Source organism: Equus caballus, chromosome 16 (genome assembly GCF_041296265.1).
Source record: "Equus caballus isolate H_3958 breed thoroughbred chromosome 16, TB-T2T, whole genome shotgun sequence".
In the NCBI taxonomy this organism is placed as follows: Eukaryota; Metazoa; Chordata; class Mammalia; order Perissodactyla; family Equidae; genus Equus; species Equus caballus.
In genome coordinates, this window is record NC_091699.1 from 50371493 (window position 1) to 50396316 (window position 24824).

At 38.2% G+C, this 24824-nt stretch overlaps 1 protein-coding gene across 50 annotated transcripts in view; it reads left to right on the top strand.

Annotated features, from left to right (window-relative positions):
• MAP4 (microtubule associated protein 4) overlaps positions 1–24824 on the top strand; it is a 186869-nt gene that overhangs the window by 87839 nt on the left and 74206 nt on the right. For all 50 annotated transcript variants that reach the window (XM_070237762.1, XM_070237764.1, XM_070237774.1 and 47 more), the window contains one exon: positions 4384–4452. In XM_070237762.1, coding sequence (XP_070093863.1) covers positions 4384–4452 — 69 coding nt within the window. The remainder of the gene's footprint in view (positions 1–4383; positions 4453–24824) is intronic.

Here is a 24824-nt window from a genome sequence, read left to right on the forward strand (position 1 = left end):
TGTCATTGGGATTCTGATTGGGATTGCATTGAATTTGTAGATTACTTTAGATAGTATGGACAGTTTAACTATGTTTGTTCTTCCAATCCATGAGCAGAAGATGTCTTTCCATTTCTTTATGTCATCTTCGATTTCTTTCAATAATGTGTTATAGCTTTCAGTGTATAGATCTTTCACCTCCTTGGTTAAATTTATTCCTAGATATTTTATTCTTTTTTTGCCATTATAAATGGGATTGTATTCTTGACTTCTCTTTCTGCTAGTTCATTGTTAGTGTATAGTAATGCAACTGATTTTTAAAGTTGATTTTGTACCCTGCCATTTTGATGTAGTTGTTGATTATTTCTAATAGTTTTTTGGTGGATTCTTTAGGGTTTTCTATGTATAGAATCATGTTGTCCACATATGAGAGTTTCACTTCTTCCTGTCCAGTTTGGATACCTCTTACTTCTTTTTCTTGCCCTATCTCTCTGACCAGAACCTCCAGTACTATGTTGAATAGGAATGGTGAGAATGAGCACCCTTGTCTTGTTCTTGTTCTCAGGGGAATGGCTTTTAGTTTTTCACCATTAAATATGATGTTGGCTGTGGGTTTGTCATATATGACCTTTATTATGTTGGGATACTTTCCTTCTATACCCATTTTATTGCAAGTTTTTATCATAAATGGATGTTGGATCTTGTCAAATGCTTTCTCAGCATCTGTTGAGATCACATGATTTTTATTCCTCGTTTTGTTAATGTGATGTGTCACATTGATTTGCGGGTGTCAAAGATCTGTTATTTGTCTTGATTAGATCATGAATTTGTGGGTAAATGTTTTTTTGGTAGGATGAAACAGGATTTATCAATTTTTATTCTATTGTTTTTATAGACATAATGACCCAAAACCTTATACACGTAGGTAAATATGTGGGAATAGAAGCTTTATTATGGCAATGTCATCAATTCTTTGAGTAATATGCCAAGAATTCTATAGTTCATTATTACTAAAAATCATTTTCAATGTTCTGTCAGGTGACAACTTCATTATGACTTTTTTTAAATTGTGATGAAAGCAAAGAATTAGAAACTGTCTAACCTGGGAAAGGATTTGTTATTGAATCATTAGATAATTCACTTTGTTTAGGGGCTTGCTCTTGTTTCATGGATGTGTGATATTTTCTTTTATCTTTCTGAGGGAAATGACATATCCCTTTTTAAAAGTCTCCTATTTGCTATATCAACATTGTTTCCCTGGGTGATGCTTACTCTCTTTGAATGTGGTGCCTTTATCTTTTGGTAGTAGTTTTCTTCAGCTATTTGGCAATACTGTCTATTTGAGATTCCCTATGATGCATGACTGTTTTCTACCACCTGCCTGTGGCAGAAATGCAGCAGTGCTGCCAGGTGGAATGTGGGGCTCCCTGCTCCTCTGGGTATCACTGGGCACCCAATGAGTTGGCTTCCTCTTGTGTCAGAGCGTTCATTCTCTGCTCCCATCTGGTAGTTGGCACAAAACTGACTGTTGTGGGGCAGGGGAAGGAAAGTGTGGAGGAAGTTGGGCCTGGCCTGGCAGCTTTTAACGGAGTCCCATCATCTCTGCTGTCTCTAAGCTTACAGTACCCTTGGAGTTCTGCTTTCCTGTGCTGCCTTTGGACTGTGATTTCTCCTTCAGTGTGGTCATATTTGCTTTCACTTTCTTGGATATTTCTTGTAATTTCTGGTCCACTGAGGATAGAATAAGCAGTCTTTTCTGCTGTTTTTTAAGTCTTTGTGATAGTATAGTGAGGCTGACCTATGTGCTTCAGTCGGCTGTCTTTATCCACTCTTTAAATTCTTTAAAGTACTCAATTAAAACAAGACTATATATCTGTGAAAGTCTTTGTTTTTATCTCTGTCTCTGCTTCCCCACACTCCATTCTTGAGCAGTTACCTGTGGTGTTTGGTCTATATTCTTTCATATTTTTTCTGATTATTTGTGTGTGTGTTGTTTTTTATAATGCTATTAAGCCATATTTGCTTTTAATTTTTCTTAAGGTTTCTTGACATCTTCCCCTATCAATACATGAAGAGCTACCTATTTCTTTTAATAGTTGCATGTTATTTCACAGGTTAGTGAATCTGTTGGTGGGCATTTGTTACTTTTAAAAAATGCCATAGTAAACATCCTTTTTACATTCATTTTTGTGTGCTTTTCTGTCTTTCTTTGAACTACATACCTAAAATGGTTTGTTGAGTTAAACAGGTATTTGAAATTTGATAGACTGCCAAATTGTCTCATAAAAACGTCATTCCAATTTAGATTCCCCCAGTGGTGTATCAGATTACCTATTTTCCTACACTTTTGCCAAAACTGGCTATTATCAAAATTTAAAAAGATTTATCACTCTCATGGTCATAAGATGGTATCATTTTTTGTAATTTGCATTTTATTTTATTTATTTGCAATCTGCATTTTAAGATGAGGCAGATTTTTTAAAATATGCATTCTTTCTTGAGCAAGGAAGAATAAATTTTATAAACTTATGTGTGAGGGTAAAAGGGAATTTATTTGTATCAAATATGTTGTATCCCATATTTGGCAGCCCTCTGGATAAGTAAAACATAATATGTGAAGCCCTGCCATGGTGTATGGTGCATAGTGGGTATGTAATGAAAGTCTGTTGTCTTTCACTCCTTTATTTCTCTCTTCTTCCAGTTAATTGATATTTTCTTTTTGGTCTGCCTTGTTCTTTTAGGTTATCCTCTTTAGCTGTTCCTCTGTTATCTGAGATAACAGAATGAATGATCTTTTCGATGAGTTTGTGTGAAAGATTTCTGCCTTGTATTTGTGAGAGCCAGGAGGTTGGACAGTGTAGTTTCTTGTCTTCCAGAGTAAAATCTTACATTTTATATTTTTGTGGCATACATTCTAGATTTTCACTTGTCTTATGAAAAATATCTCTGTGAGGTTCTTGAGAGTGATTTGTAGGACACTCTTAGCTTGGCAGGCTGACTGCAGAGCTGGACAGTTTGCTGAAATGTTAGATATAGTCAGAGCCTTTCAGAAAATGTTGTACATCCTCAAATTGATCAACATAGTCAATGCAGTTGCAGTCAAGAGTCCATCTGGATTTTTGTGTAAATCAATGATTCTAAAATTTATAAGAAGCTAGAATAGTAAGAACAATTTTGGAATGGACCCAATTTGGAGGACTTACATGACGCTCATTTCAAGACTATGGAAATTCGGTAATCTGGACAGTGTGTTATTGGCAAAACGGGTAGATTTATAGGTCAGTGGAACAGAAGAGAGTCCTGAAATAGATTCACATGTAATATGGTCAGTTGATTTTCAACAAAAGTGCAAAGGCAATTCAATGGAATAAGGATAGTCTTCTCAACAAATGATACAGGAACAGTTAGATGTCCATATGCAAAAATATGAACCTAGATCCATGTTTTACACCATATACAAAATTTAACTCCAAATGTATCATAGGCCTCAACGTGAAACCTAAATTTGAAAACTATAAAACTTCTAGAGGAAAACATAGGAGAAAATCCTGTGACCTTGGGTTAGGCAAAGATTTCTTAGATGCCTCACCGAAAGCATGAAAGAAGAAATGATCAAAGTTTAAAACTTTTGCTTTTCAAAAGACCCAGTTAAAAAAATGAAAGTACAAGTTATAGACTGAGAGAAAATATTTGCAAAACCCATCTGATAAAGAGTTGGTATTCAAAATATATAAAGAATTATCAAAACTCAATAATGAGAAAATAAGCAACCCAATTAAAAAGTAGTAAAAAAAATTTGACTATTCAGTTCACCAAAGAAAATAAAGGGATGGCAAATAAACACATGAAAAGATGCTCAACATCCTTAGTTATTAAGGAATGAGACACAACTATACTCTATTAGAATAGCATAAAATTTTTTTAAAAAGGTCATCTGTTCCCAGAAGTGTTGCTGGTGATCTCCATGTAATCCTCAAGTGTGGGAGCAATGATGGTGCCCTGGACTTTTTATGTGGAGGTTGTTTTAAATGGCCCTGTGTCCTTGGAGCATTTGATTTGAATAAGATACCGTACTTGTGGTGCTTCATGATGGTTTTATTGAATATAATGGTAATCTTTGACAATTTACAGGACAGAAAAGAGTTTGGCTTGCTGTTAGGAAGGCCTCTCCTATAGTTGTGGTGCTTAACAGAGCTTGGGCACCGTAGAAATTAATGACGTTAGTTCTGTTCTATGTTTCTGGGTTTCCTTTTATTGGATCTTTAAATTCTCGACAGATTTTTATCTGTTTTAAGCTAATGCTGTAAAGAGTGACAAAAATTTTACTAAGTTAGACAGTAGTTAGGTCTGTTTTTCATTTTTCTATGTGTCAAAATGAGTAATTATTCTTTGTGGTTGTTGCAGGTACTCCATCTTCTAAACCAGCAGTGCTAGCCAATGGTGATCACGGAATAGAAGGGAATGATACTATAGGTAAGTGGTTCCCAGGATTCCCCAAAAGTGTGGGTGAAGCAGTCACAGCAAACACCTTGATAAGCTCCTTTGAAGAGGATTGTTAGTAGAAGCATATGGATTATTTCTAAGGATATTGGTTGTTCTTGTTGGATGTACTATTTAAACTCGGGGCATCTGCCTCATAACGTCTCCAACAGTGGAAATAGAAGAATGAATTTCCTTTGATGTTCTTTGAATATTTGTTGTAGTTGTACCACACAAGAGCTAGATCAAGCTAAAAAATATGCTTATAGATGCAGAATAATCATCATCAAAATATGATGTATTGGAGGGCTTTGTCTACTACAATTCTTTAGGTAGGTCTTATCTCAGAATGCACACTTTACCTAGTTTATTTTCCATGGCTTAATGTTAGGAAACCTGTGAGCTACAAGTTAAAAGTTCTTCCCTTTCTCTTTTGCCCTCAGTCTGTTTTTCCTTTATTTGTTCCTTAACTGTTACTCTTGAAATCTGTCTCTAACTTGAACTTAGTCCATTACTAGGGCTTTGATATTCTATCAACGAGCACTGAGTTCCACCTCATGGCTGGCACCAACCCCCTGTCCCCAGTGAGCAGTTCTGTGGTGAGCAAAATTCTCAAAGCAGTAGCAGGGTCCACAGGGATGTACTTTGTAAATCTTTTCTTAGGTAACTGATATGAGAATCATACTGAATTTTTATAAATAACTGCACTTAATTTGCAGTTGTTGTCAGGCTGACACTGTTGACCCAAATGAATAGACTTCTGATGATCAAGCACATTGTTCTCTGCAGCCAAGTGTGATTTTAACTGGGGCATAGCATTTGGTTCATATCGCCGCAGTGGAAGCAAGCATTCGACACGTACAGTGGCTCTATTCTCTCCTTGTATGCAAACCTCAGCTTTGAGAAGCCTTTCCTTGAGCCACCATAGGATTTCTTGTTTCTAAGGCTTTCAAAAAGCCTTCTGTTAGTAATAGCAAATTACTCCAGGATTTATTCTTTCTTCTATGACCTTTGTACCTCAGATTTATTGATGACTAGGTTCAGTTTGTTATGAATGTTAGTTTTACTCAGTGGCGTCAACATCCTTATTAACAACTTATAAATTAGGAACTGTTTGCTTTAAAAGCTAGAAACAACCGGAAGTGCCACCTTATCTTCCACTTTTATGAACTGAAATTTTTTTGATAATCGTTTGTGGTAGTGACTGTTTCTGTGCGTGCTTTGAAAGCAAAGTTGTCTGTGTAATTTGGTTTTAAGAAAACATTTATAGAAATATCCCCATGATTAAAGGAGAAGAAGATTGAACATGAACTTTAAAAAATGAGTAAATTCGACTTTCTTTCACCAGGAGGCAGTGCCAGGGGAAGGAAGGGCTTGGAGGGGATTAATTTGATTAGCCAGTTGAAAAGAGTGGATGACCACATTTTCATCCAGGAAGGTTTCTTCTCCAGCAGGATGTCAAGTATGACCAGAAGAGACTCAAACTTTATGTAGCAGTTGCTTCCCACTGCCATATCTTAATAGTGCAGGAAAAAAGAAAGGGAAAAATCTGCAGCTTGGCTCTTACTGTTTCAAGATTCTAGTTTCCTGGTGGCAAAAAAGAGCCCAGCTGTTGATATACTGCCCAGTGACGACATGAGAGCAGATCTTGCTGCTCTTGGACACGTCTTTATCCTTGGGTAGAATATAGTTTGCACACTTAGGAAGATGTTTGCACTCTGAATTTGACTTCCTGACTATAATAAAGCAGATGCTTTACTGAAAATGTGCATGTTTCCTTGGGAGTGGAAGGTAGTAGGGAGGGGGCAAAGAGTGCATGTTTTTAGAGCATGCTGTGACTTCACGTTTGGCTATCACTAACTGGAGTATGTAGCTCAGTGCCATTTTGAAAATTCTCATTTCTCTTTCCTTCAGAATGTTATCTATAGTCCTAAGAACAGAGCAGCTCCACTGATAGCATATAAAGAGTTTATGAGCATCTTGCTATGTTGAATTTGTGCTAATTACTAATGACCTGTGCTTTCCCGCCCTTTCCCCCCCTTCCTACTTCTTCCTCCTTTTCTATTTTTCTCCTCCTAGAAGCCTAGCGTGTCTCTCAACACTGGGGCTGCGGCAACACCAGACCAGTGATCTTTCCTAAGCACCGTTACACTTCTAAAACCTTCAGCATTTTGCAGAGCTTTGCTTTTCCTTCCTGGACACCATATAGAAGAAGCTGAGTGTAGTTCTTCGGGGCCTATTTCTGCTGATGTCTGAGCAAACCACCTGCTTCCTCTTGGGCTCTGCAGGGCTTGATGGAATCTCCTTTCCCTTTGTGAGCACAAAGTAAAGATGAATTCTTTTTAACTTTAATATTTTATGAAGATCATCTAATGTCTTTTATTTCTTATTTTTTAAAACTCATTTTATCATTTAATTCAATCTCACATTTTTCTTTCCTTTAAACATTTTTAGTTGGCCTTTTTTCATTTGATTTTCAGATTTTCAACATGAATCAGGACGTTGTAACACCAAATGAGAATGTGTGCTTTCATAAAGGGATTGAGTCCACCAGTACTGCAGGGCACCTCCTTTTCCTCTCCCTCCCCTTTCCTCCTCTGAGCTTGCTTTTAGGGAAGGGTAATTTTTCATGCTACCTTTTCATGCTAAGGTGGTGTTTCTCTCCACCTTACTAAAATCTGAATAATGATAGCTATTTTAGTTTAAAGTTTTCTAATTAAGCATAGCTCTGATTAAACTTTGAAAAGTATTTCCTCAAATTAAATCATTCCTTGTTATTTGCAAGTTGGGCTGGAACTTTCTGTTATGAAATTATGATCTATTTGTCTACACTTATTTTCTCCTGAAAATTTGACCTTATTATTGTGTATGGAATTTTATAACCAAAATTACTTTCGTAACATAATCATGAATTACGAAAATAAGAATCTAGATGTTAAAGAAAATGGAATCCTTTATTGTTAGAATGCCTGAGACGTTGATACAGATAGAAAGTAACTTTTTATGTAACAACATGAGAATGAAAGTAAATTGCAACACATTGAAGAACCACAACCAACGTATCAGATTTATAATGAAATGATTATCTGATTGAACTAAAACTCTGTTCAGGATTAATATCTAGTATTCCTTTGATCTCTGGAGATGCCTTTCTGCAGGCTGCCAGTGGGATTGGTGGATCACACATGACGACCCATGTGTCAAGTCCTTTACCATGGACATTTGCGTTTATACCCAGACATTCCGAGGATTGTCTCAATGGAACTGTCTTATTCTCGTTCCTCATTTTTCCAAACTAATAGCTAAAACATCTACAACCATTTGGGATAAGTACCATGGAACTTTTGAAATGATAAGCTTTAATTGGATTTTTAGAAATAAAATATAAACCATGGACTACTTTGTGAAATCTTAGAGGAGTTCTGGTTTAAGATCTGAAATGTGAAATATTCTTTTTAATTTTTTATCCTCTTACTGATTATGCAGGTTTTTATAATTGGCAAGTTACTAATTATTTCAGATTAAATTAAATAAATGGCACTATGTTCTGAGGAAGATTTTGAGATGTACGTTGTTTTAGATCTTCTGATACAAAACTACTTTTGAGATGGAAAAATCAGAATATTATGAAAGTTTGAAATGAGTCCCTGCAATGACTTCTGGAATTTAGGAAGCATTTCCCTCTTCTGGTCACAAGGATCTGGTCATAAGGGGGTGTTTCTCTGCCAAGAATTCCTTCTATGGATTCTGGAGAGAAGACCCATAAAGGAGACACATTTTAGAGGGAAGAGCTTATGTTTACCTTCTAAGCAATTGATAAAATATGAAAACTTACCATAGGAGAGCACACCATCACGTAAAACAGAGCTCTTTCCCTTTGGTGTGCAGTCATTTAATGCTTTTTGGTTTTCTGTGGGTTTTTTTCTCTTCTCTTCTCTTTCTTTTTTTTTTTTTTTTTGCCAGGGAATTTTTCAAAACTGGTAGTGCTAACTTTTAAAAATTATGTTTGACGTTTTTCTCTCACTTCTAACCAGTCTCTGCAGCTTGTCTAAGTGACAGGTGGGCAGAGAAGCTTGGGTGTGATTCTGCTATGGCAGAGGTCAAAGGCAAACACTCACACTTCATTATTGACGTTGATTTGTTCCACTTTTATTTCCATTTTGTTATATTTTTGTTTGAAATTTGTTTTTTCTAAGTACATTTTCTTTTTGATTTTATGGAATTGAAATTTTCTACTAGCAGCCATCTGAAATTTGGTATATATTGTTAGCTCTCTCTGTTTCACTTGGATATTTCATTTTGAAAGAAATAACTTTCTCATACAGTTTCATATGAAGTAGGCACTCCTGTAATGAAATGCTGTGTTGCCATGATGGTCACACCTGAGTTGCCCAGTATCTCACTTGGGAGGTGACCAGACTGGTCAGGGTTGCTCTGTTGAAATGTTATGTTTCTTATGTGTAATCTCTCTTTCTGTCTCTTTTTTTTCTTTTCTTTCTTGGCCCAATGTTGAAGAAGAATTTTATTTTTAAATAATATTTTTATAACTTGGTTCGTGCACCTAAGTTTATATTTTTTGTGACTTTAGACTTCAACAGTTTGTATATTGGGACATTTTAATGTGATCATTGTACTAAATAAATTTAATAAACATCTTTAACACCTTACGGACTGGATTTTGGTTGGGGTCTTAATTATTGAAGTATAAGGTGACTAAGACATGAGATTTGTAAATAAGACTCTTGAGGCATGAGTTCTCAGTCTAACAAAGCTTCTAATCCCACTCATAGTCATTCTGTACTTGTATGGGCTTTTTACCTTTTGCCAGGCACTTTCACTTACATTGTCATTTTTTATTCTCAGAGTAACTCCCTTTTATCCAGAATCTGTAAGAGTTAAGAAATCCCAATGACTATTTGATATTTTATAGCATCTGGTGAGTAAGACAGTTGGCAGAGTGGCAATATGCTGTTATTCCAAAAGACAGTTTCATGGCATGGCAATTATTGTTAGATACCTTCTAATACTACATATATGCTTAGTTTAATCCAGTTAAAATTCATGTTCACAGTCTTCCTAAAATGCCTTCTGAATTCTCAGATAACACTGTTACATTCAGTAACATTTTAATTTTGTAACTTTATTATTTTTTTAATACTCTATTATGCTGTATCTGGGAAGCATTCAACAGAATGCCCAGTTGCCTAGTCATTCTGAGGAGTGTTTCTTTACAATAGATAGATGTGCAAATGCAATATGTTGGCTGAGTTAAGATATTGAAAACATTCTATGCCTAAGGTAATTTGCACAGCATACAGGACTTTTTTTTAGCTTGGTAGACATGTCTTCTATTAAGAAAGCTCAATTTAATGTTCTTAGGTTTCCTTTTATTAAGAGAGCTTAATAATCTCTTCTCAGGTATAAAGCACAATAATTTAAATAATAGTTCACAATCCTTACTAACTTTCTTGTAAGTACCCTAAGATTAAAGCTTTTGGTGTTGGGGACAATTCTTGGATCTCATTAGTATATTCATTTTGATGAAAGTGAGATGAAACCTGGCTATGTTGAATTCTTCCCCCTTGTTGACCTGATAATATGGTAGAGCTGGGAGGCTAGAGAGGGTTCCGGGCAAAGACACAGGATTGGTGGGGCAGGCACAGTGTTAGTTTCATTTCTAAGTCGTGTAAAAGTGGATTATCTTTGATTTTATATTAATGCTGTTTCCATTACAGTGAAGACTTAACAAGACTTAACCACAAATTATTTGTGGACTAAACCTTTGTGCTACCTTGGAGGCAAATTACTGTTATTTACGCTGTTTGGGGCTGGATGCAGTACACTAAGTGCTCCACGAACGGCAGCGTTACTAGTGATTTCCATTATGTTTGGAGTAGGTGGCTTATTATTGTGATAGCTGTTCCAAATGTGATGTGATATCAGTCCCTCTGGTCGTACCAGCAGTGAAACAGTAAAACTGCTTTGTTAGAATGTCATGACACAGAAGATATCCTAGGTGTTTCATCACTGACTCTTGTGTCATCAGAGAGAATGCAAAGGATTTAGCGCTAGAAAAATTCTAAGGCACCATAAATGTGAAATCTTAACAGCAAAACAAATCTGTAACGTTAGAGTTTCTGAGCAGCTATTACAACCAACCCATAAGTTGGCATTATAACTCATGAATGAATTCCAAGCATAAAGCTGCGCACTGTGTTCCCAGATGTAGATACGGCAAGACATGCCCGCGACCCCCTGCCTCCTCCCCAAATGTTGGAAACAGCAAGCTTGAGTTTTTTTCTTTCGTTTTCCAGATATAAGTTGTGTGTTGGAGACGCATTGGTAAAATATCACACCTAATGTTTCTTAAAGTTTCTTTTGGTTCATGGTTTTCTGGTAAAAATGCGGAACTTCTTAGAAAAATCCACGTGTACCCATTAACACAGCATGTTACATTTACTTTTAGGGTGTTTAGGACTCCCTTGAAACCAGCTCATGGACTGACTTTAATTATACTGTGAGCCATTTGATTTCAATTTCTACTGGAGTTTTGTATTGAAAAAGACAAAATAACTTCTTCCTGAGCTTTGAGTGAGTCCATAACTTTGTTTATATGATTTGTTTCTCTTTGTGGAGTGAAACACCACACTATAGCAAAAGGCGTATGTAGATATAGAATATTTTATTTTTTCTTTTATTTGTAATTCCATAAGTAATATATAAATACATTCTCCTTTCTAAGAAAAAATAAAGCATTATAGATACAGTACACTCTATTAGAGACCAGAGGATTTTTATTCACAGAACTGCTAACATTCACACGGCTACTGTAAATTGATCTTGTATTTTTACCTGAATCTAGACTTGAACAGATTTTTCTAATACATCTCATTAGTAATAAGGATGACTATCATTTGTATAACACATTAGAGTTTCTCTTTCTATCACAATATGTCATATCACATTAGATCTTCTTAAGCGCTAACTAAACATCAGAAAGGCAGTTAGAAGGAGCTGCCTTTCTTAGGCACTGCTTTCTGGGAGAAAATGCAGGCTGAGGCAAGGGCTTTGCATGCAGCTAGTTTATTTTGAGAAGTGATCCTGGGAAACCAGAGTGGGAGACTGGAAAAAGTGAAATTGGAAAGAGGAAAAGCCAATACGATTAACTTAATCACTGCTATGGACAAAGGGAGCTTAATCCTATTGGGATCTTTTGAAGAGCTGTGTAGAATGCATCTCAGAATTTTCTGCCTGAGTTACAGAACTGGGTAGCATTTATTCATTATTTGCCATCTCTCATTGGTTAACTCTGCAGATGTCTTGTCTTTGGCATCAGAGATGGTATGGGGCAGAAAACTTTGGCTTGGTTGAAATAAAGTGCTGGCAAATCACACCTGCGTGGAGCTGGCTGCTGCAGCTGTAGCTAAAGTAAAAGATGGACTTTAAAGGAGGATTGGGCACAAGAGCTGTCCAATTAATCAAGAGGTTAATTCAACAAAAGATTGATGCCTTATTATAAGGAATGAGATCCTTGAATTCTATACAAGGATATATGAAGGAATTCCATCTATCATGGAACTAATTAATTCCCAAGCCTAATTTTTGGAAACCATAGAACTAACCATAAAAATTAGTTTGGGAATTTTCCATCCTAATGTTTTTTTCTTGAATCAGTTTCAGTAGTTTCTATCTTTCTAGGAATTTGTCCATTTCATCTAGGTTATATAATTTGTTGACTGTTTTTCTTAGTATTCCCATAGAAACCTTTTTGTTTCTGTAAGATTAGTGTTGATGTCTCCTCTTTCATTCCTGAATTTAGTAATTTGAGTCAGTCAGTAACTTGCCTATTTTGTGGCTCTTTTCAAGGAATCAACTTTTGGTTTTAAGTTTTCTTTATTTTATTTATGTGTGCTCTAATCTGTATTATTTCCTTCCTTCTATTTGCTTTGAGTTTAGTTTGTTCTCTTCCCCCCCCAGTTTCTTAAGGTGGTAGGTGATGTTACTGATTGGTAATCCCCTGCCCCTTTTTCATGTAGGTGCTATAAATTTCCCTCTAAGCACTGCTTTAGCTGCATCTCACAAGTTTTGGTGTGTTACATTTTTGTTTTCATTCATCTCAAAGTATTTTCTAATTTCCTTTGTGATTTCTTTGACCTATTGGTAATTTAGGATGTTGTTAATTTCCACATATTTCTGAAGTTCCCAAACTACTTCATGTTGTCATTTCCTAATTTCATTCCATTGTGGTTGGAGAGCATGCTTTGTATGATTTCATTCCTTTTAAATATATTCAGGCTTATTTTGTGGCCTAACATACAGTCTGTCCTGGAGAATGTTCCATGTGACTTGAGAAGAATGTATATTCTGTTGTTTTTGGGTGGAGTGTTCTATAAAATGTCTGCTAGGTTGAGTTGGTTTATAGTATTGTTCAGGTTTTCTATTCCTTGTTGATAGTTGTTCTATCTATTATTGAAAGTAGGGTATTGAAGTCTTCACTAATCATTGTTGAATTATCTGTTTCTCAGTTTAGTTTTCGCTTCATATATTTTAGAGCCCTCATCCTAATGTTTTAAGGGAGAAATTTGAATAATATAACTAACTTTTATATGCTTTTAACATTGTTCAAGGATTAATTCCTTGTGAGAAATTCTAGGGTGTGGATAAGAGGATGTACACAAATGATTACTACAAATATGAGTTTCCAGGAGCTTCCAAAAAAACGGTGAAATGTCAGTCACTGGTAGGGAGATTTAAAGTGCTTTTTCAGGGGCCGGCCCCATAGCTGAGTGGTTAAGTTTGCACACTCTGCTTTGGCGGCCCAGGGTTTTGCTGGTTCGGATCCTGGGTGTGGACATGGCACCGCTCATCAGACCATGTTGAGGCGGCATCCCACATGCCACTACTAGAAGGACCCACAACTGAAAAAATACACAACTATGTTCTGGGGAGATTTGGGGAGAAAAAAAGCAAAAAGAAAAAAAAGATTGGCAACAATTGTTAGCTCAGGTGCCAATCTTTAAAGTGCTTTTTCAAAAGATGACATTTTTCCTCCTCAGAATCCCAACCACCTTTTTTTGTAGAAATAGAAAAATCTATCCTAAAACTCATATGGAATCTCAAAGGACCCCAAATAGCCAAAACAATCTACAATACTATAGTAATTGAAATAATGTGATCCTGGCATAAAGACAGACATATAGACCAAGGAATAGAATAAGGAGCCCAGAAATAAACCTTTGCATATAAGTCAAATGATTTTAGCCAAAAGTGCCAAGCCTATTCAATGGGGAAAGACAGTCTTTTCAACAGTGTTAGGAAAACTGGATTTTCACATGCACAAGAATGAAGTTGGACCCCTTTTTATCCCATTTACAAAAATTAACTCAAAGTGGATCAAAGACCTAAGCATGAGAGCTAAAACTATAAAACTCTTAGAAGAAAACATAAGGCAAAAACTTCATGACATTGGAGTTGGCAATGGTTTCTTGGATATGACACCAAAAGGACAGGCAACAAAAGTAAAAATAGCTAAATTGGACTACATAAAAATTAAAAGGACTACATAAAAATTAAAAGTGCATCAAAGGACACTATCAATAGACCAAAAAGGCAACCCATGGAATGGGAAAAAATATTCAAAAAACATATATCTGATAAAGGATTAATATCCAGAATATATACAGCACTCCTACAACTCAGTGACATAAAAACAAACAATTCCATCAAAAGTGGGCAGGGGACTTAGACATTTCTCCAGAGAAGATATACAAATAGCAAATAAGGACATGAAAAGATGCTTAACATCAAAACCACAGTGAGATACCACTTCACACCCATTAGGATGTCTGTTATAAAAAACAATCAAATAGGGGCTGGCCAGGTGGTACAGTGGTTAAGTTTGAGCGCTCCACTTTGGTGGCCTAGGGTTCACAGGTTTGGGTCCCAGGTGTGGACCTACATACTGCCTCATCAAGGCATGTTGTGATGACTTCCCACATACACAATAGAGGAAGATTGGCAGAGGTGTTAGCTTAGCAACAATCTTCCTCATGCAAAAAGAGGAAGATTGTCAACAGATGTTAGCTCAGAGCCAATCTTCCTCACCAAAAAAAGCCAAACACAACAAACAAATAGGAAATAACAAGTGTTGGTGAGGACATAGAGAAATTAGAACCTTTCTGCACTGTCGGTGGGAATATAAAATGGTATAAGTGCTATGGGAAACAGTATGGCAGTTCCACAGAAAACTAAAAATGGAATTACTGTATGATCCAGTAATCCCACTTCTGGGTATATACTACAAAGAATTGAAAGCAGGGGGGCCGGCCCCATGGCCGAGTGGTTAAGTTCGTGCGCTCTGCTTCAGCAGCCCAGGGTTTGGTCAGTTCAGATCCTGGGCGAGGACATGGCACCGCTCTTCAAGCCATGCTGAGGTGGCGTCCCACATGCCACAACTAGAAGGACCCACAACTAAAAATACACAAGTATGTACCAGGGGGCTTTGGAGAGAAAAAGAAAAAATAACAATCTTAAAAAAAAAAAAAAAAAGAATTGAAAGCAGAGGCTTGAACATATTTGTGCACCCATGTTCATAGCAGCATTATTCACAAAAAACAAAAGGTGGAAGCAACCCATGTGCCCATAGACAAATGGATGGATAAACAAGATGTGGTGTTTACATACAGTGGAGTGTTATTCCGCCTTAAAAAGGAAGAAAATTCTAACACGTGGTCCAATATGGATAAACCTTGAGGACATTATAATAAGTGAAATAAGCCAGTCGCAAAGGACAAATAGTGATGCCACTTTTATGAGAGTGCTGTATATAAGTAGTCAAATTCTTAGAGACAGAAATTAGAGTAGTGGTTGCCAAAAGTTTAGAGTAAGGGGGAATGGGGAGTTATTTTTCAGTGGGTACAGAGTTTCAGTTTTGCAAGATGAAAAAAATTTCTGGAGATGGATGGTGGTGATATTTGCATAAAAGTGTGAATGTACCTAACGCCACTGAACCGTACACTCAAAAATGGTAAAAATAAATAAAAGCTATCTCATTAAAAAAAGAGGTGATTTTCAAATTAACCGTCTCGTACGCTACAGACCTCTGCAGAATTAAAGTAATGCTCTATATATTAACTGTCTTGTGGATTTGTTCTAGTTTGCTCAGTTGCAGAGAGAAATACTTAAATATGTAAACATTACTTAAATGCTAAATAGAGTTATAAGGAACATATTGTAAGAACAGATGTAATATTGGTTAAATTCCACGAGGAGATTGGATGAGAGCTAAGGAAATTTGAAATTAGAGCTTGAAATGTCCTAAACTGAGCTCCTGGTCTCCCACCCCAACCCCAAACAAACCAAAACAAAATCAAACCTGGTTCTCCCTTCTCATTAAGTGGAAATAGAATGTCCTTTTATTTGCTCAGGCTAAATGTTTGGCTTCCTCTGTCCTCTCTTTCTCTCATACCCCACATCCAATTTGTCAGAAAAATATATCTGGAACCTGACTACTTCTCACCACCCCCACTGCTTTCTCCCTGATTGGAGCCATCGTCTCTCACCGTGGCTTCTGCAATAACTTCCCAAATTAGTCTCCCTCCTCCTGTTTGTTTGCCCCCTACAGTATATTCCCAAAAGCATCCAGAGTGGTTCTGTACATAGATCATGTTATTCTTTTGCTTAAAATGCTCCAGTGGTTTCCCATCTCAGAGTGAAAGCCAAAGTCTTTACCAGACACCACAAGACCGTATGATACCCGTCATCTCTCTGACCACATCTTCTCCTGATTCTCCCCTTCACTAACTTTGCTTCCCTGGTATTTGCTTCACTACTGTTCCTGAGCAAGCTGTGTGGCCCTGCTGTGGGCTCTGAGCACCAGCTGTTTTCTCTGGAGTGCTCTTCCCTCAGATATACCAGCAGTTGGCTCTCTACCTTCTCAGTGAGGCCTTCTCTGTCTTATCTAAAATTGCACCCCTTCCATTTTTTTCTCCTTCATTTCTGCTTTAATTTTATCTATGGTACTTGTCACTTTATAATTTGTATGGTTTAATTATCTTGTTTATTGTCTGACTTTCCCCACTGGAAGATAAATATCGTGAGAGGGACAGGGTTTCTGTTTTGTTCACTGCTGTGGCCCAGCACCTAGAACAGTGTCACATATAGTAGCTGCCCAGTAGCTGTTGAATGAATAATCTTGTTGAGTGTGTAAGTAAAAAAAAAACAAAACCAAACTCTGAAGGAAAGAAATGTGGTTCTAAGAAAGGAGCGTGTCCTAATTGTCAGTGATACCTGTGCTAGGATGGAAGGGTTGAAAGGAAGTTAAGTAGGTGACTGGGTGGAGGCTGAGAGGATGCACTGATGAGGCACTGACTGAAGCAGAGAGAAGAGCTGTGCGGAAGAAGCAGCAGCACATGCCCTCTGCAGTGGAGGGGTATTTCTGCCTTTGCAGATTTCCTGCTCATTCTACAGCACATCAGGACTTTTGCCCATAGATTCCTTGCTATATTTCTGTATCATGTAAGAGATGTGGCAGGCAGTTTTTAATTTATCCTCGCCTCTCTTCCATGGCAAAGCCTGCATATGCCATTTAGTCCATTTGTTCTGGTGTTACTCCCATATCCCTGACAATGTGAAGTTTACAGTGATTTTCCATCGCCCTGTTTACCTTAACACGTTTCATGGCTAAAACATTGTCACTAAGTTTGGAAAAAGAAATTTTTTTTTAATAATAAAGGCTTTTAAAGCATCTTTCTATGCTATTGAAAAAATTGCAAACTTCTGTCTATACCTGTTGTGTTTAATGTTGAAAAGCGCGGTGGGCCACCTTGCTAGTTTGTGTATAAACAGAATGATTATCTGACTTAAATGTTTGTATATTGTGAAGATGCCTAAGCAGTTTGATTATGCTTCAAATAATATTCAAATATTATTGAATATTAATATTTCAATATTAATTTCTCTTCACCAGCATTTTTCTCTGAGTAGATGGTTCTTTCTGTTTAAGGCCTCACCTGGGAAGAGAAAGTTATGAGCAAGGCCAAAGATAATCGCAGTAATTTTTGCCAGGTATTGGTACATGTCTTTCTGGAAATAAATCCCCCTTAGTGATTTGTTTAAATTTGAGAAAGCTGTGGAAAGAGCAGGCCTAGATCTACCACCTGCTAGCTTTGGTCTCTTAGGCAAGTTATTGCCCTCTTTGAGGCAAAGGTTCCTCCTCTCTAAAAGGAGAACCAGAAATAAAAGAATTGTGAGTTAAGGTACCGAAAATACCTTCAGAGCTTTGTAACCTGGTTAAAGGGGTTAATAAATATAAAATGATATTAGGATGATGATTAATGTCCACATAGAAAGTACTTACAGGTTCAACCCAGTAAATGCTTTTGCCAATAAATCATTCTTTGTTTGGCCATCAGTCCCTATTCCTATTTAAATGATTGTATAACAGTATTTTAATTGGGTGTAATTAGAGGATGTCTGGTGTCCATTGTGTCTTTGGAGATGCTTTATTTCTCCAGGACAAAACTGAAGGTGAAACTTTTTTTTCTCTCTCTCTCTTTTTTTTTCCAAGGAAGATTAGCCCTGAGCTAACTGCTCCCAATCCTCCTCTTTTTTTCTTGAGGAAGACTGGCCCTGAGCTAACATCCATGCTCATCTTCCTCCACCCTGTATGTGGGATGCCTACCACAGCATAGTGTGCCAAGGGGTGCCATATTCGCACCTGGGATCCGAAGCAGAACATGCGCACCTAACCGTGTACCACCGGGCCAGCCCCAAGGTGAAACTGAAAAGAACTCCAGGCAGACTGAAGGAAGAGCTTTTGTTTTGTTTCTTGTGAGAAGATTAATTTAGGACTTTGTCACTGCAAAAACCTGGCACGGTTGGTACTCCAGTAGGTTTTCAACAGTTTAAAATGAGAAGATGCAAAGCTGTGTAAATTGTAATTTGGAGTTTTGATGTAGACTGCTTAAATCTCTTTGTTGAAGAGTTTTGCTTTCTGATTAGTAAAAGTTAATATTTCTGGTCTTCAGTTTTTCTGTGTAAGATAGAGATATTCTGCTGCTGCTGCTATTTTCAGTGCTGAGCAGCAAAGATATAGTACTTTCTGTCATGCACATGATAGCCTTTTAATTAGAAATTAACATGTGCCTGCTGATTTATTTTCTTTGGTTTCAACATCTCAGAGTTTTTTCCATTTTCTTCTACTGTGTAGGTGTAAGCCATCTCACAGTTTTTAATTCTTAGTATCTGTATCAGTCAGAGTCTAGTCAGGAGATAGAAACCATGTAGTAATTAATGAGGGGTAAAGAGAACTTGAAAGGATATAGGAATGGCAGACTTAGGGAGCAGCTACTACCCCTAGGACTCAGGCAGGGTACACAAGGAAAGAAAAATTTGGAAGAATACTCCTTCCGCCAAAGCCTAGGTTCTTTTCTTGAACGTCTTCCTTCACTGGATGGTGAAGATGTTTGCTGAGATGATATAGGCTAAGGTTGGCAGACAGGGAGCTGTCTATGGAGATGCTGCTGAATCACCAGGAAGCCAGCTTGGGGCACTGGCAGAACTTGCCTGGAAAGATGCTCATGGGAGTGCCCACTGAACATGTTGGGGTGAGTGCCATTGGATGTTCTGCATACCAGCAGAGCACCACGGGAGCAGGAAGATGGAAAAACACACAGGAAGCAGGCTTCCTTCAGCACCCTTTACTAAGCTTAATATCATGCCGACTGACAAAGGAGAAACGTTTGCAGGGTCCAACTCCATTATCACAAGCAAGGCAATGAAGGGAATATTTGGAGCTGAGAGACAATAAATTGATAACTGGCACAATCTACCCCTTTGGCTACTTAGCTTCATATATTCTTTCTGCATACATTTGAGCTTTCGTATATCAACAGAACAACTCTTGTGTTTCCATCTAACAAGATAAAGCTCTCTCTCATATGGTGAGGAAGCTCTCATCCTTTTCCCTGAATGAGGAGACACTTAGTCCCTATAGTTGGCGTATCCATTGCTGGATATATTAATCACTCCTCAAATCACAGTTCCACTGAATATTTTGTTAACAAGAGACTGATTGTAAAGTTAACCTTTGACAATTTATAGTAACCGGAAGAAGAAAGAGATGGAGAAAATGTTTAACATGTACAAATAAACATTAAATATAACAAAAAGAAAAGATACAAAGCAGTCACAGTTCCTCTTTCTGTAATTCGTCAAGAGACCATAATTGATATCTATGACTTCTTTCTTCAGGTACCCATTTCATATTTCCCTGGTCCTCAGCCAGAACCTCAGCTGATTGAAGTTCTTTACCTGGTGAAATGACCCAAACGTTCATTTCCTCAGTTGTCTGGCTTTTTTGGGGTAGTTCTGGTTTTCCATTAACCTTCATTATTAGTGTGGAAGTATTAAGAGTTACCTCAGAGAATGCCCTGGGTTCCAGACATAGTCCTTCTTACTTTCATTGTGTAGCAGCAACCCAATTTCCCTTTGATAATCAGGATTAATCATTAGAGTAGAGAAAACCGCCTTTTCTGCCTGTTAGTTCAGTGGAGTAAGAAGTCCCAAATGGTCATGTGGGAGTCTCATTTTCTAATTCAGTTGAACCATTGTTGTGTATGCTGGTAGATGTATTCCCTCCTTGGGGACCAAGACCTCTAAACTAGCAGAACTCAAAGTCATTAGGAGTGGAAGCAAAAATTCTATGAGTGGGTTATTGGATATAGTAGTGATTCCCCTTGATTCCCCAGACCCACATATATTTCGGCTGTGGGGGAAACAGCACCCTGTAAGGGTCTCTGATTCAAAATATTACCCTATTCTTTTAGAATGTTGTCTTCCAACTGAAAATGTAACTTGAGTCTTCAGTAAGCAATTCCATCTTTTAATTAGGCCAGCCATTCTGGGTGATGGAGTGGGATAGTACCAGTTAATTCCCTGGACATGAACCCATTTTTTCACTTTGCTGTGAAATGTCTTTCTTGATCAGAAGCAATGTGGTATGGAATGTCATGATGGTAGACCAGTCATTTTGTAAGTCCGTGGGTGGTGGTGCTGGCAGAAGCATTACAGGCAGAGAAGGGAAATCTATATCCAGAATACATGCCTGTTCCAGTAAGGACAAATCTCTGCCTCCTGGCCCTGGCCCACTTCCCCATGAAGGAAGAAGTTCACTGTAATCACGTCACCACCAGGTGGGTAGCTAGGCTCTCTGGGAGTGGTGCCATACTGGAGGGCTCAGTGTTGGTCTGTGCCATTGACATACTAGACAGTTGGCAGTAGCTTTAGCCAGGTCACCCTTGTTTAGGGCAAGTCTGTGTTGTTGAACCCATGAATAGCTTCCATCCTTGCCACTATGGCCACTTTTTCATGGGTCCATTGAGGAAGCAGCCTAGTGGCTGGGGACAGAGGCTGACTGATATCCATAGATACATCATTTTGTTAATCTGGTTATTAAGAGCCTTCTCTATAGTGACTGCCCTTTAATGATTCTTCTCATCGGACACACATATCTTAGTCTGGACCCATTGTGAGAGTTTACCCACATATATTTCCCCTACATTTCCTTGTCACCATTTCCTTCAGGTCCCTAACCAACCAGCAAAATCTTTAATAATTGTTCATAATCAGAGTAAATCTCTGCTCTGACAATCTCAGTCCAGGCAAGGGGGGAAACCAAATGTACTGCTCGAAGTTCCTCCCACTGGAAGTATTTTCCTTCACCATTGTCCTTCAAGATTACCTTTATATGGGGCCATAGTCCTGCGTCTGTACCAGCTTTATTGTGTAGACATATGTATAACCCAGACCTGGGTATTTTTCTTCCTCATTCCATTGGTCATATAGAACTCTCTGGAGGCTGTTGGCATGGGTTGAGGGAAAGGAGGCAGTGCAACAGGAGTCAGTGTTGAAGGAGTCTGAGCCACTGCTCATGTTGTTTACTCCTATCTTTGGACCTGCTTGAGTTTGGTTTCTTACGTATCATTTCCACTCGATGATAGATTTATGCTGCGCCTGCCCAACTTTATGTCTAGACAAGTTAGACAACATTCGGTTCATGATGAGCAGCTCAGGCCACATGATCACATAATGCCCCATGTTTAGGCATTTAGTCTCTACCAATGCCCCATAGCAAGCCTGAAGCTATTTCTCAAAAGGTGAATGGTTGTCTTCAGAAGACAGTATAGATTTTCTCCAAAATTCTGTAAGTTTAGGCTGTGATTCTCATATCCTTTCTTGCTAGAGGTCCCATTCAGCATCTCTGTTTGCCACGGACCCTTCAAGTATCATTGGACCTGCTGGATCATAAGGCCCAAGTGGCAAAGCAGCTTGAACTGCAATCTAAACTTACTGCAGAGCCTTCTCTTGCTCTGGTCCCCACTCTAAACTATCTGCCTTATAGGTAACTTTGTAGATGGATTAAAGAAGTACAGTCAAATCTGGTATATGTTGCCTACAAAATCTAAAAGGTCTACTAAGCATTTTATCTCTTTGTCATTGTTAGTGATGTGAGTTATAGCAACTTACCATTCACGTTGAAAGTGAAATCTTGATGTGCTTGGGGCCATTGGTTCCAAACGCTTAATTGATATGAAGGGCCCTTGAATTTTTGTGGTTTGTCTCCTTTCCTCTAGTTTGCATATATCTTACTAAAGCATCTGTATTTGCTACTTCCTACTCATCACACTCAGTTAGCGTAATGTCAATATAGTGGGCTAGTGTGATATTTTTTTGGAATGTCATGATGATCAGCATCTCTGGGCTATATTATGGTAGAATTGATGTAGCACTGAGGCAAAACTCATAGACATGTAAAAGGCAGGTAAAAGCAAAGTGCTTCTGGCTGTCCTTGCAAATTGGTACAGAAAAGAAGACATTAGCCTGGTCAGTATCAGTATACCAAGTGCTGGGACTGTATTGATTTGCTCAGTAAAGATGCTACATCTGGGGCATCAGCTGCCAGATGTAATAATCTCCTGATTAAGTGTAGGATAGGTTACAGCCATTCTCCAAGATTCATCCAACTTCTGCAAGGCCAAGCTGTTGAGTTAAATGTGGATGTGATAGATATCACCACCTTTGTTTCTTTTCAAGTCTTTGATAGTGTCATTAATCTCTTTAATTCTCCTTGGAGTGTTGCTTCTGGTTTAATATCTTGGTAGTGGAGGGAAGTTCTAGGGGATTCCCCCTTTGCCCTTCCTATTATAATGACCTTTGTCAATTGGTTTAGCCAATTGGTAATGTGGGGGTGGGGGGAGCCAATGTGGGAGTTCTACCAGTTGCCAAGTATGTCTGTCCTCAATTATTCATCCAGGAACTAAAGAAATAACCACAAAATGGGTCTGTGGAACAACTGGGTCCATTGAATTGGACTTGAGCTAAGCACTCCATCTATTATCTGACTACCATAAGCCCTCACCTTGACTGGTAAGCCACAGTGGCATTTTGGGTCTTCAGGAATCCCTGAATGGTCCGGGTATTTTCTTTTCTTTAACCCACAGTCACTTTAGTAAATGGCCTTTGGGGAAGCTTGGAGGAAGAGTCACAGTATGTGCTTGTGGAAACAATGCAGGATCCTTCCTCAAGGGATTCTGGGTTTGTAAATTGACCTTGGGTCTGGAAACTGGATGAGAGGTCTTCAGGAATGGTTTTTACTACCAGAGATAGAGTTTTTTCCTATTATATAGGTCAATCCATGTTTTAGTAGGCTGCCTGTGGAACACTGTGATCAATTAACTACCTCTAAAGATCCTGGTGGACCAAGGCATTCTGATTACTAATACAACCCTGCTGCCTTTTCTGGCAGATACCCCCTTATCTTTGGTGAGTAAGTGCTGCCACTGGCCTCTGCTATTCTAGGGTCCTGTCATCCCTATTGAAATCAGGGAACCCACTTCAGTGATGACATCCCCTGTGGTCATACCTGGAGTTTGTGACAGAGACTTTATGGCTTGCAAAGCATAAAATACTTATATCTGGCCTTTACAGATAAAGTTGGCCAACCCAGGTCTAGGGAGACAGGTACATACTATGAAGGAGAACACCCACAGAGTTTTTCAAGGATGCAGGTGCTGCCTTCACTAATATATTTCTCAGTGCCTTAGTTAAAGGAGCCTCTTCTGGGTCTTCTTGTGCAACTTAGGGCACACATGAAAAACCTATTCCAACATTTCTGTCTCCCTAAGCCTATAGATTCCCTCCTTTCCATCTTGCCAGGGAAGCTTTGACATCTCTGCCTCATTAAATGTAGGTCACTGTTGAGTCCAAATTTCATTCAGACAACTGAGTGAGCTGTTAGAGCCACTTCCAGCTACATAAGCTAACACATTAACTTTGGAATTTCTAGTAAGTGAACCTGTATCAATAAATTAGGCCCAATATAGAATTATCTTCTACCCTCCTTGGTTGAATATCCTTAGAAACTACTACACATGTTCTCCAGGTTTCTGCCAATATATTATCAGAGTCTTACAATTTTTTTTGGTGTGCAAAGTATTTCCTTTGGGGTTATAGCGTGTGCCTGTCCCCCTAGACCTGGATTGGCAAACAATTATCTGTAAAGGACCAGATGTAAATATTTTAGGCTTTGCAAGGCCCTACATTCTGTCACAAATACTCTGGCGTTGTAGCACAAAAGCAGCATAGACAATACATAAAACAAATGAACACGACTGTTTTCCAATAAAACTTTATTTAGGGACACTGAAATGTGACTTTCACATAACTTTCATGTCACAAAATTTTCTCCCTTTTTTTTTAAAAAACTATTTAAAATTGTAAAACCCTGTGGACTTTGTGCGATAATGATGTGTCAGTGTGGGTTCATTGATTGTAAGAAATGTACCACGCAAGTGGGGGATATTGATGATGAGGGAGGCTATGGGGAGGGGGCAGGGTTTATGAGGAGTCTCTGTACCTTCTGTTCAGTTTTGCTATGAACCTAGAACTACTCTAAAAAATAAAGTTCTATTTTTTAAAAATGTAAAAACCATTCTCAGGTTGTGAGCTGTACAAAAACAGGTGGCAGGGCAGATTTGGCCCAAGGACTGTAGCTTACCAAACCCTTGCCCTAGAGCATGCTGAGATTTGACCCTAGTTATGGGGCTAGGGGCAACAGAGGGTAGTTGTGTTAGGCCCTGAGGAAAATAAGCATCCCTTTTCAAGGCATCTGCCCCAGGTCAAATTTTCTCAGGATTTTCAGTCAGAAAGGCTAGCATCCTCAGGCCCCAAAGGGCAAGCTCTGTCACTGGTAAGTGAGGCTCACAGTGACTTGAGGGTTCAAGTTTGTCGGTTTCATCTGGATGTAACCAGCTGTCTCCATTCCAAGTGCCATTATTCCATTCTTTCCCAGTCAACGTCCTAACTTC